At 39.3% G+C, this 12,820-nt stretch overlaps 1 protein-coding gene across 2 annotated transcripts in view; it reads left to right on the top strand.

Moving 5' to 3' along the window:
- Window positions 1-375: 375 nt before the first annotated feature.
- LOC138788101 (mucin-2-like) overlaps window positions 376-12,820 on the top strand; it is a 61,754-nt gene continuing 49,309 nt past the window's right edge. For both annotated transcript variants that reach the window (XM_069965633.1, XM_069965632.1), the window contains exons 1-12: window positions 376-505; window positions 2,291-2,341; window positions 3,604-3,627; window positions 4,245-4,277; window positions 4,847-4,888; window positions 5,433-5,483; window positions 7,958-8,195; window positions 8,278-8,404; window positions 9,864-9,951; window positions 10,048-10,157; window positions 10,633-10,840; window positions 11,400-11,522. In XM_069965633.1, coding sequence (XP_069821734.1) covers window positions 457-505; window positions 2,291-2,341; window positions 3,604-3,627; window positions 4,245-4,277; window positions 4,847-4,888; window positions 5,433-5,483; window positions 7,958-8,195; window positions 8,278-8,404; window positions 9,864-9,951; window positions 10,048-10,157; window positions 10,633-10,840; window positions 11,400-11,522 — 1,144 coding nt within the window. In that variant the 5' untranslated portion in view covers window positions 376-456. The remainder of the gene's footprint in view (window positions 506-2,290; window positions 2,342-3,603; window positions 3,628-4,244; window positions 4,278-4,846; window positions 4,889-5,432; window positions 5,484-7,957; window positions 8,196-8,277; window positions 8,405-9,863; window positions 9,952-10,047; window positions 10,158-10,632; window positions 10,841-11,399; window positions 11,523-12,820) is intronic.

Raw genomic sequence — 12,820 nt, 5'->3', positions numbered from 1 at the left:
CTCTCATGCCCCTTGTGGCATAAAGTGAGGTATAGGTTATATTAAACTAAACATTCCCAACAATAATTCTACAATGGGGAAGACTCTATTTTCATCTTAAGATTTTCACAAAAGCTTTTAAGATATTTGTAGACCCAGTGCTGCTATGGAGAGAGTAAATAAGTGGTGCAGAACATACACATTAGCCCTATCACTTCTTTGGTGTTTGTAAAGACATTTAGATAATTCCTATTAATGTATTTTTTGTAAGGATAATGGCTGATAAGGTGCAGATCCTGGTAAGAAGTAGTTTCCAGGCTTAGAAGGAGGGGCTTCAAAATGATATATAAGGTTTGGGGTTGGCATGATAGCTTTTTAACTCACCCTTGGGCAGCAAAGGGACTGCCATATAGTAAGGGTGTTTTGGGAAACAAACCAAAGACCCAAAGTTAGAGGGGAAACTACCAGGATTCTACCATGAACCTCCCTTTTCTTCTTTGCTTTAGCATTTTGCTGGGCAGGACAGGTACGTAGCACAAGACATTTACGAATGGAAAAAAACATCACCCAGATCGACACAAAATGGGACATAATGACACATACATCACACAACTTCAACACATCAAAGTCTAGGATTTACTGATACACTGGGATCTACAATCCAATCTGCAACATCACCAGCTTCCTGTTCCTATATAATCAATCTCCTTATTGTCCTATATATAACACATGGATGGCTGCTTTATGTTTCCCTATATATAGGACATTTTTTCACTGCTATTCCTTGGCGTATTGATCTAAGAAACATGAAGATGAAATGTATCAGATGTAATGGACGTTATATATTAGAATATTGGGCCATATTGCCGCTAATACTGAGAATTTCTTAATTAGTTTTTGGAAATTTATTAACATAAATTTGCAGGTCCAAGGATTTAAGGAAAGCCACGAAAACTGGGAATGACTAGAACAATAGACTAGTTTTATGTAAAGTACATACTGTACATAAAGTCACCTAAACTCCACAAAGGAACAGGGGAGCTTCCTTTTTGTTTGTAGTGAGTTATGTTTAGTTTCCAAAGCCAAAGGGAAGTTAGTGAAATCCAGATTTGTATTTTTTCCTATACTATGTAATCGGCATATTAAATAAAAACAAGACTAATAGATAAGTAGATAGAATTAAAAAAAAAAAACTGATGACATTAGCTCCTTAGTGCTAAATCCTGTTAGGACCAGTTTCTTGGTCAGAAACCCTCTGTTCTTGGCTCAATATTCCCTTAATACACAATATATTTTGTTGGTTTAGAAAGGGGAGGGGGTTAGTCTTTTTTTTTTTTGCATATATTTATTTTAGTATTGTTTTTAGTATTCATTCTTATAGGCTGCAGATTATACTCTTGTTATACATTTTATATGTTCATGTGTAATCTAGACTCCTGTCCTGTCTAAGAGAGTGTACATACTATAGAGGTAGTTCAAGCTGTTTCTATTGGCTCCTTAGACCTAGTCCATGTTGACCCTATCCCTTTTGTAATTATGGAGTGAGGAAATGTTCAAAACACCCTCTCCCCCAGGGGAACTGCATTGTTAGCAAAGAAATGGGGAGAGGATTGGCCCAATACTGTGGGAAGAAAGCATTGGGCCAAATCTGTTTTAAATGGTAAAAGCTAGCACCATAAAGGACAACCTAGTTTTATCCTTGCTATGAAGTTCTCTTTCTTCTATGTACATGTTCCTGTCAGCCACGTTAGCACTACTTACCCTATTTTTTGTCACTCAGAGGGTCCTGATCTCCCCCTGTCTTAGCTCTTCCTATCAGTAATAGAGAAACATCCCCTTCCTTACACACATATAGCTTCTGTTCAACTACTTGGCAAAATGCTACAGGACTGAGAATAAATTGCAATATAGAAGCAACATACAGCAAGACATAAAGTACAGTACCCAAGACATAGTGAGGTTCCAGCAGCTTGTAGTGTGTTTTATTTCAAAATTCTAGGCTTGATTCACAGCTTACACTGCTCTGTGGGCTGTTCTACAATGTTCTCCATGCTGCTGCAGCTTCTGAGGATGTGGTATATAGTGAAGCAGAATTTTCCTCTTATGTGTGTGTGCTGTGTATGGAAGATATCATAGCCCCCATTCTCTACCAATTAGCTCAGGGACAACAAAAAATTTAAGATGGCACCATGAAAGGAGAAAACTGTTTAAAAATTAAAAATATCCTGGAAAATTAAGTTCTGAATGCTGTTTTCCTAATAATCAAAAATATAAGTTTCAGCCACAGTCATTTCTGCTTTTTTCCCCACAGCTGCAGTTCATGAGCTGGTGGCAGCTTCTAAAGGCACTTACTTAAAAGCAGGTAAGATCAGTTTTATGTTTATAAAGGTAATCTGTGTGCGAATAGGAGCCATGCTTTTAAAACCTTCTGAAACAACAGGAAAATCTTCTATTCTTTTATTTTAAATATATATTTTTTCTGAGTTTTCTGACCTGCAGCTGTTACTCCATTACAAATCTTTTGCACTACAGAAATTCTTATTGTAGCCCAGATCTAAATGGTGCAAATTTCCATTGATATATTAGCTTTACGATTGGAGCACTATGACCATTGCTCTAGGGTCAGAAATAAGTGGTGTTGTAAACAATTGTCTTGAAGGAGCCATTCAGTATAAGGCGGGGTTCACACTACGTATATTTCAGTCAGTATATTTCAGTCAGTATTGCAACCAAAACCAGGAGTGGATTAAAAACACAGAAAGGATCTGTTCACACAATGTTGAAATTGAGTGGATGGCCGCCATATAACAGTATATAACGGCCATTATTTCAATATAACAGCCGTTGTTTTAAAATAACAGCAAATATTTGCCATTAAATGGCGGCCATCCACTCAATTTCAACATTGTGTGAACAGAGCCTTTCTGTGTTTTTAATCCACTCCTGGTTTTGGTTGCAATATGAGGGCCACAATACTGACTGAAATATACATAGTGTGAACCCAGCCTTAGGGTGGTTTCACACGTGGGTTTTTTCCAAAAATAGGATGTGGTTTGGTGTGTATAGATAGATGATTTGCCACTGGCTGTACCCATCATATATATATTTTTAATATATCATTTACATGGTTAAAAATGCTGGATAAATCCATCAAACAGATTTTCTGTCCTTTCATTGTTAGAGATTAGAGATGAGCGAATCGCTCATCTAAACAAAGCAAAGCACTCGCAATGCAATGCGCATTGCGCTCCACTCATCAATTCAGCTGGCTGTCAGTGCTGCTCCACTCCCTGCCACTGCTCCCTTCATTCCAGGAAAAGCTGGAAGAGATCACACAAAAGGGGTTTGCAAAAAAAAAAAAGAGAAGAACAGTTCAACAATTAGAAGAGAAAATCTTTTTCCTTTTTTAACTAAAAACCTATCAAATAAAATTAAAAAAACAAACAAAAGTGTCTATAGCCTCAAATAACCCTGTTAACTGCAGCTGTTAGATATAATGTTGTAAGTACCTGCCAACAAGTAAGAAAAAGATGATCAAAATATGCAAAACTATGCATTGATATTTTGTCACCACCTTTCTGTGTCTATTATTGCACTTATACAATTGTCTTTTCTGTTTCCCAGGTTCAAGTCCAAACCATAGACTGAGTAAGTATGATGTTGTATTATTTGCTTTCTTAACCCCTTCCCGTCAGCAATCTGTATATATACGTTCCTTCTGCACATACCCCATGCAGTAGGAATGTACACATATGTTCCTGACTGAGTGGCTTCTGATGTGTGCGGGACCGCTGCAGAGAGAACGGTCCTGCACTCATCAGCGTGTCCAAGGGCAGCTGCGATCCCGCAGCTGCGTCTCATTAACCCCTTAAATGCTGCAATACTGCTGTCCCGGGGGGCATAATCTTTCCCGCTGCTGTCATTTTAGTTAAGTTTAACTTAACAAAAATGACAGCAGCCATTGCCCCGCTTGGCAGCCACTTACCTCTATCCCCAAGCTTGGTCCGTGATGTCACCCGGCACCTGCCTCCACTTTGCGTTTTGGTGCTTTATATAGCCTTTGGACACAGAACTGTAAAAATTATTCTTGACTTATTATACCCAGTCATCATTACCTCTACAGGTTTTACTTTTATAAAATTAAATATTTTAAGTTGGATAAAAGGGTACATACATGTGTTCAAGTCTTGGTGGATTTGTCATGTATTTTAAATAAAAAAAACATACTGTTACAAAATATCTTGATCTTTCTCATTTATTAACAGTGTTTCAGCGGTATTTGATTCCATTTTCCAATGGTGAGTACTTTTACACTATGGTGTCTTCCGTAAACTTTGAATTACAAATAATTTATCAACGTGCTTAACAGACTTTTTTCAGGGCAATTACTACCTATCTTTCCTCTGTTATCTGTTATTTGCCCTACTATTATACAAAATATCAGTTTAATTACTTTACCCCATTATTGAAAAAGTGTCAGACTGACTGTAAATATCAATGAACCTTTTTCACCTTTTCACCTTTCATAAAAAGCTATACCATTATCTGGTAATATATATATTTTTTTTCCTATTGGTACCAATGAACAAGTGCAAGATACAAGTAAATGATACTTGTACAGAACATCTGATAGCTGCTGCTGATATATACAATTTGAATAAGAATGTGAGTCTAGGCCCCTTTATTGGCCTGATATGTGGTCAGTAGCTATGTAAAGACTCTACAATATGCAGAATTTCCCAAGACTCCGTATTGTTTGTTTACACAGTAATTTAATAACACACCTAATTCAATAGACCATAATCCATTCCTCCTAAACCGTACAGGATCTTCAGTATCATATCTGCATTTTTGTTTACATTTATAGACTCGACAGATCCGATAGAGGCAGAATATGATTCTACTGATGGTAAGTGTACCTGTATCATATTAACCAGTTCATGACACTAACACTTAAAATAGTATTTATAATGGAATAGTAATATATCTAGTGTTAGGAAATGCTTAACCTCCCCTATGCTAGTGCTGCAGGGAAACAAAGGCGCTATCGAGTGGAAATCAGATGGTTTCAGAAAGTTATATAGATTTTGTTATTTACTTCTATATAAAAATCTCAAGTCAAGTGCAAAGATTATTAAATCTCTATCTATATAACTTTCTGAAACCAGCTCATTTGAAAGAAAAGAATATCACTGGATAACCCCTTTAACCCTTTAGTGCCAAGTCAGCACACAGTTTACAGCTGCTCACTGTGGGGTCCCAGATAATATGTGATAAGTTTCCAATAAGGGGCCCTTTTAACAAGAATAGATCGGCAAAAGCTGGCACCCCATTTTAATATATGTGCAATTTGGGAGGTGTAGTCTTGCAACAGCTGGAGAACCACAGGTTGGGAAAGAGTATAGGAAAGTAACAGAAGTAAAGTTCTAACTTTCTCCTTTTTCTTTCTCCAGATAATTTCTTCCTTGGTGGTCTTGGAATAGGCCCTGCAAATTATTCAAGTTGTAAGTTTGAGACTTTTCATGTCTTTAGATATGGCTACTTTATCTCTGCAATATAGCTACTTTATGTTAGTATTAACCGCAGTTAACAATAGTTGGGTGGTAAAGAATCTTTGTAAAAATAGACTTTACGGAATTCCCCTGCTGTCGTGACGTTTCACTAGCCAAAGAATTTAAACCACTTTCAACATGGGAGGATCTTTATTTTTCTTTTTCTAAATAATGTGTATAGTATGACCTTCAGCGACAGAAGTCACACCTGCTCGGTTTACTTGTCACTTGTTACTTGTCACTCTTTAAACCCAGTGAACCTGATCACTTGATAGAGGGCAATATAGAAAAATCTGGTCTAGGCCAAAGAGTGTTTTTCTCAAAGAGGTGGTGTTTGCAAAGGTTTTTCTATCTAGTATTATCTGTATTAAATGAAATATGTTTTCTTTCCACGGCGAGAGTCATCTTAAAGAGGACCTGTGACCCCCCGTGCCGGGGTGACAGGCTCCCGACCCCCTGTTAGATCCCCCTATACTTACATGATCCCGCCGGGTCCGGCTTTCTGAGCCGGCCGGGTCTCGGAGATATCAGCTCCCGAAGCCCGGCGCGCGCGCTGAGAGATGAGTCCGATGCCCATAGAGAATGACGGAGCATCGGACTCCCCATCCATTCTCTATGGGCGTCTGACTCTGCTGTCAGCACGCGCGCCGGGTTTCGGGAGCTGATATCTCCGGGACCCGGCCGGCTCAGGAAGCAGGATCACGTAAGTATAGGGGGGTCTAACAGGGGGTCGGGAGCCTGTCACCCCGACATGGGGGGGTGACAGGTGTCCTTTAAGGGTATGTCTACACAATGTCCTTTTTTTTTGGCCATTTTTCTGTCCCAAAATGACGGGTATCCAAAAAGGTCCAATATTTATCTGTGTTGGATAAAAGGCTAAAGGAATAAACAAGGCGCCATAGTGTGATAACGTAAACAATGGGAATTATTACAGATGTGTGGAACTGCTCACACAACACCTGTTAGGCCTAATTCACATGTCCTTTGTTTTGTCCGCAATTGCGGAAAGAACAAAAAACAAATGTTATTCAATGGCCCCGTTCACACGTTCATACGTGTATACAGGGCCGCAATCCGTGCTACAAAAAATCTGGATATGTTGTAATGCGGACGGATTTTTGCGGCACGGATGGCTAGGGTGAATGAAGTGTAAACGTTGTGCTCCATGAAGCATGGAGTACTACGGATGCACATTCGTAGTGCAGGCCGCGGACTACTACGGGTGTGTGAATGTGCGCTCTCAGTGAAGATAAGCGATGACCGTAGCAGCCAGGTTCCGGATGCAAACACCGCAATCCAAAGCCAGGGGATCGGGGAGTGAAGGATTACCAGATTAGGTGTCAGATCCATGGAGCTCAACGGGGACCAAGGAACCAGAGGAAAACGGCGCTTCAGAGCTTCAGAGTAGATACGGTAAAATGATACAATTTTATTGGTCTCATGCACAACGCATTTCTGGGTAATATACCCCTTTGTCAAGTAAAAGAGACATCATGTCTCTTTAGCTTGATGTCTCTTTAACTCTGGAGCCGTGAAGCACCATTTTTCTCTGGTTCCTTGGTCTCCGGTGAGCTACGTGGATCTGACATGGATGGCTTGAGTTCACCAGAGAGGACAATCTATGATAACCTGTTCTGGTGGGATTTTAATATGTTCTAATAAATAGGTCCATACACGGTAGCTGAGTGAAAACGCTACATACAGAGCAACAAGACAGCTGCAAGATACAATGTAGTACACATGAGTGTGTAAAACAACAACTTGGCCATATAGTAAGGATCTTACAAACAGTTTAAGGGCCTTTGTTGGCTCTTGTTCAACACCCAGGGCTGAGAGTACTTTCACACAAACATCTGCATACAGTAGGCCCATCACAATGAGTCCACAAAATGACCACAGAGAACCTTCTCGAATAGCCCAGACAGATGTACCGTAAACTGTTCTGCATAAGAAATTAGCTCTGCTTAGATGTATCCAACTTGGTGGGCTCCTACTGTCCACTATAACCTCTAGTAAACTACTATATGGCCCAGGTAAACCTACAGCTCACATGTAAAAATGATATAATGGCCTTTCTACCAAATTAGAAGGCTTTGTAAAGTGGGGATTCAAATGTGAAAAAAACAACCCTTGTTTACACACAATAATATACCCAATAGAGGATATATAGACAGGAGCTTTCTTAAGGCCCCCATACACCTTAGACTTCAGTTCAGCCACCAATCTAAGGTCTATGGGGCTTTCCTGAACATCTACTGTTTGTGGTCATAGGGGTTGAGCATGGTGGTAAATTATCACTTGACTCATTTGTTCAGGGAGAGATAAGCCGCAGTCGCAGCTGTCTGGCTGCAGCTTACCCGTCCTCATAAGGAACCTTTATGTGTATCATAGCTACAGGGCTTATGGATGGTCTTTTATTTCTTCAGGCTCTGGTAAAGGAATTTGTTCCACATGGGGCAACAGTCATTTCTACACCTTTGACAATGATCTCTATGAGTTCAAGGGATCCTGCAACTATGTTTTTGCTACCGTCTGCAACAGCAATACCCCAGAGTTCAACATTCAAGTCCAGCGATCCAGTGGAACGTCCATTACAAGAATTATGATCCAGGTTGGAACTGTCAATGTGGTCGTCAATGGAAAAACAATAACAATTATGGGAAAGTAAGTCTACAAACCTGTCCATTAAATAGACTCTCTTCAATTGTTGTCTCTAATTTTTGTTGTGTGTTTTTTGTTTTTTTAGGAAAGTTAGTTTACCATACACCACAAGTGGAATAGAAATTTTCAAAACTGGAGCTATAACAAAACTTTTTGCCAAACAAAAAGGTTTTGAGCTGATAGTAACCTGGAGCAGTGCCAATAATCTTATGGTAAGTAAGGGTCCTATACAACAAATGTTTTTTAACGATTAACGATCTACTAACGCAAACGAGAGCTATCGGAAATCGTTCACCAAATTACGCAGAACGATAGTCGTTAGTTCTGATCGTTTCTACAATAGTTTACTCCATCTCATCCCAGCAAACGATCGAACAATGTGGAATTACACTGCTCAAAAGATGCGATCAAGGACACACAAACTATTTTTAGATTATTGCCTGCATGCACGTGAAACGATTATCGTTTAAATTTGAATGAAATAACAATTTTTCGCACAATAATCATCCCATGTAATAGGGCCCTAAACTGTGTGTACTGCAGTTTAAGGGATAGAGCACCTAAAAATTGTGCAAAAGCGTCACTAGTTTTTTTTAAGGAGTTCCCTTAGAGAATAACATCAAAACGCATGTGGAGACTTAAAGGCCATTCATTTTCAACTATGAGAGAGGATATGCAAAGTAGCTCTCTCCCAGAAGCAAAAGAGTTTGTTTACTCGTGCCTCCTATTGGGGGTATTATCATTGCAAGTCAGTGTGTGACCCCTTTAAGAACCTTATGATATTTGTTATGGTGACAGATACTTATTTGATGATCGTTGTTGCATCCTTATGTTGACTGTTTACACTTTTACTTAATATTTACTAACCATGTATCTGACTGATATGGGGTTGTTTGCACAGGGATGGGGCTTTGACAGTACACTCTCTGCATGCATCCTAACTTAGCTTTGGTTAAATATCCCAATCTTTAATGATGGATAAGCCATTGATAGCCGATCGTCAGGATGCAGACAGACAGCACCCCCCATCCATCAACTGTTCAGCAGAGCCCCAGCTCCAGCATGTACAAAGTGTATGGAGTTGAAAGCAGTTGGCTCCAATCACTGTGTAGTGGCCATTACGGGTTACTCAGCTCAGCTACCTTGAAAGGAATGGAAGTTAAGCTGCAGTACTACGACATGGCTACTCATCATCAATGTAGAAAGCCCCTTTAACTTTTTATAACTTTCTTTATTATTTCTGTATATAAATAGGAAAACTTTTAGATACATTGAAAAAAAAATGAGGGTATGTTCCCATGTTCTGGCTGCTACTTTACTCTAAGGATATGTGTACACTACCGAATCCCAATGGAACACCCATTGAGGATTCTGCAGCACTCACCCGCTCGCACATCTGCACTTCTCCCATAGGCTTCATTGTATGGTTTGCCAGATTCCACTGTCCACCCGAAGAATGAGTGGGTTCATTCTTTGGGTGGAGGAGATACGCGCGGCCGCCAGAGTCCATGAAGGGGTGAGAGCTGCGGAATCTGTGACGGGTGTTCCGTCGGGATTCGGTAGTGTGCACATATTTTTACATGGCAAAACAGTAACCATTTCCCCAGCGATACATAATATGGAACGTGCTAAAAAGTGAATAACAGTTCTTTCTTTTATTTTAACAAACAGGTGGAAGTAGACAGAAAATACATGAACAGAACTTGTGGACTTTGTGGGAACTTTAATGGTGTTCACAAAGACGATTTTGTTGTTAATGGTAAGTATTTATTACTTGTATTTTGTAATCATACTCGATAAGAAGTATTAACTCTCCACTGTTGTAAATAACCTCACATTCCATCCATTTTTCCAGGAAAAATGTTGACACCTTATCAGTATGCCAACTTGCAACAGATTGATGATCCCAATGACATTTGTCCTCTTCATGTGCCACAGAGAAGCATCGTAAACACCAATCAATATGTAAGTGATCATTTATAAGGAATAATATACATCAGTTCACAATCTTCTAAGCTTCTACACTAATTCCTATTGTGGAAAATTACATCAACAGTTATAAAAAAAAATAGTAATATTAAAGGGAATCTTTGAGCTCCTTATCATGCTCAGAGCTGCAGACATGGGCAGATAGCTGATAGGGTGCTGAGCTGCAACATGCATGCCATCTCCCACCTCTACCTCTCCCTGCAACATAACATAATATTAAAATTGGTATATACATCACATACATCATAGTGAGTGAAAAGATGATACAAAAGTCATATCCACAGGAGAGAATATTCAATTATCCACCTGAATACATATAGGGGGATTAAAATGGGCATTAACATAGACTTTTAGTGACTTGCTCAGTCCATGTTCTCTGAATGTATAGTCAGCAAAAATTTCCTGGAATGTATTTATGAGACTAAACATTATATTAATGTGTTTTCTATAGGTAAATGAATGTTTAGATCTTCTGCAGCAAGTTTCTACTTCTTGTCGGATTGATAAAAGCCAATTTCTTAAAAGATGCCAACAAGACTTGCAACAATGTGATGTTCCTGGGGATAAAAATTGTGCATGTGCCACTCTCTCAGAGTATTCAACCAGATGTGCCCTGTGCTCCCAACCACTAAACAACTGGAGAAACAAGAACTTATGTCGTAAGTACATTGAGAAAAAACACTGGTAGACTTTCTGTCACCCGGGACAAAAACACTGCTTATCCCTGTATCTACATATCCTAGCCATGTCATCAACCAACCACCCAGCACTGAGGGGCCATGTCTCTTCACAACCTCAGAAAAGGGAATTAGTCCATCTATCTAGTCTTAAAATGAAGACTAAAAATATATTTTAAACACATGCAACTTCATGCAGTGTTTAGGTATAGCAGCCTTCCTCATAGGGTGCAATAGAGTCAGGCGCCATGGTTCAGAACAGTAAGAAGTAAGACATAGTTTGAAAGAGGGATATAAAATATCCAATTACACGACAATAAGTGATTAAATGGGTGACATTTAATCTTTTCTTTTGTTTGTCTTCTACAGGACTATCCTGTTGCCATATTTTGCAATTCATCCATTCACTTGCAATTTACTTTTGTCACAGCTATATTGATAGAGGACAAATCTATTAACCAATTATTAACAAACTGTCTATCATTTAAGTAGTCCAGGAACCAGCATATAACTAATCAAAATTCTCTCTTTTCCCATACAGCCTTGGACACATGTCTGTCCAACCAGAATTATGAAGAATGTGCGAGTCCATGCAGCCCTACCTGCTCTAACCCCCAATATACATGCAATTCCCACTGTGTATATGGATGCTTCTGTCCACCAGGTAATACAATAATGAAGGGGCAGATAAGAAAGGCAAATACGCTACTGACTAGCACCCTGTCAAAGGGTTTTTGCTCTCTATCCTGCTTTAACATCCTGGCGCAGATAGCTGAGCGCTGTAGCTCGCCGTCTCCATCAGTCCCAGCTAGGCATGAGCATGGCCGATCAGATGGTGGACATTGGGCCTCCATTCTTACAACTGGTGGTGGAACTGCTAGATTAGTGATTAGATTCTCTTTGATTTATCAGTTATCACCTATACACTCAATAACTGTTATTACCAAGTGATTAATAAGCAAAAGAAAAAAACACATATTTACTTGAGTATAGCAAGATACTGAGTATAGCCAGATACTTAAACATGTTCTTTTTTAATAATCTTTTTCCTGTTTGTACATATTTGCTATTGTTTGTAAATTACTGGGGCAGCCATCTTCCCTGAGCTGCTTTTAACAGCATTTAAAGACATGATTTACAGCAAGCCCCATTGACACAAGTACAGTAGTCTAGAGCTGAACCTATTAATTTTAATGGGAGAGTTTTCTAGGCATGCTGTATGACCAGTGCAGAAGTGTAGGGGGGGCTTAATTTTAAACACCAGCTATTGTGAAGTGTTCTTTATCTATATATTAGTGTCAGCTTTTACTGTAATCCCCATCTGTGATGATGAAGGACACTGCTGGAAAGTAATTGTTACAGAACAGGTTTCACGTTATTAATAGGCCAAGTGGCCAGACTAAACTAAAAGAATTCAAGTATATTTCATTAAATAGATGGCACATTCCCATTTTTTATTAAAGGGTTTTATTTGATAGCTTATCAGTCACTGATCTGTGGGAAGCCGACATCCAGCATCCCCCCGATCAGCTGTTTGCCAAAAGCAGTACACAGTGTACGGGGGCTGGAAGCAGTTGGCGCTGTTAACTGTGTAGTAAATGGACCAGGTTGCTGCCACTTGGAAGGGAAATGAGCTACATTTACGTGTTTCCACTGCCTCAACTGATTGGTGAGTGTGCCGGGTGTCGCCATCCCACTGATCAGTGACTAATGACTTACCGTAGTGATAGCTCTTCTGTATGTTGTGCCCAAAAAACCTCAGTTGGTATACCTTAGTTCCCAAAAATAGCAGGTAAACTGGCACCACAGCAACCAATCGCAGTGCCGTTTTCATTTTCTTAAAGCAATTTATAAACTGAAATGAAAATTAAACTATGATTTGGTTAATGTTTTACTTATTTTTTTTCTATTATTAGAACATATTATTATAAATGAAGCCCAGTATGTACACGCTTTGGCTAT

This window comes from Dendropsophus ebraccatus, chromosome 4 (genome assembly GCF_027789765.1).
Source record: "Dendropsophus ebraccatus isolate aDenEbr1 chromosome 4, aDenEbr1.pat, whole genome shotgun sequence".
Classification (NCBI taxonomy): Eukaryota; Metazoa; Chordata; class Amphibia; order Anura; family Hylidae; genus Dendropsophus; species Dendropsophus ebraccatus.
Note: the sequence above shows the minus strand (reverse complement) of the source record. Positions and strands in the feature narration are given on the sequence as shown.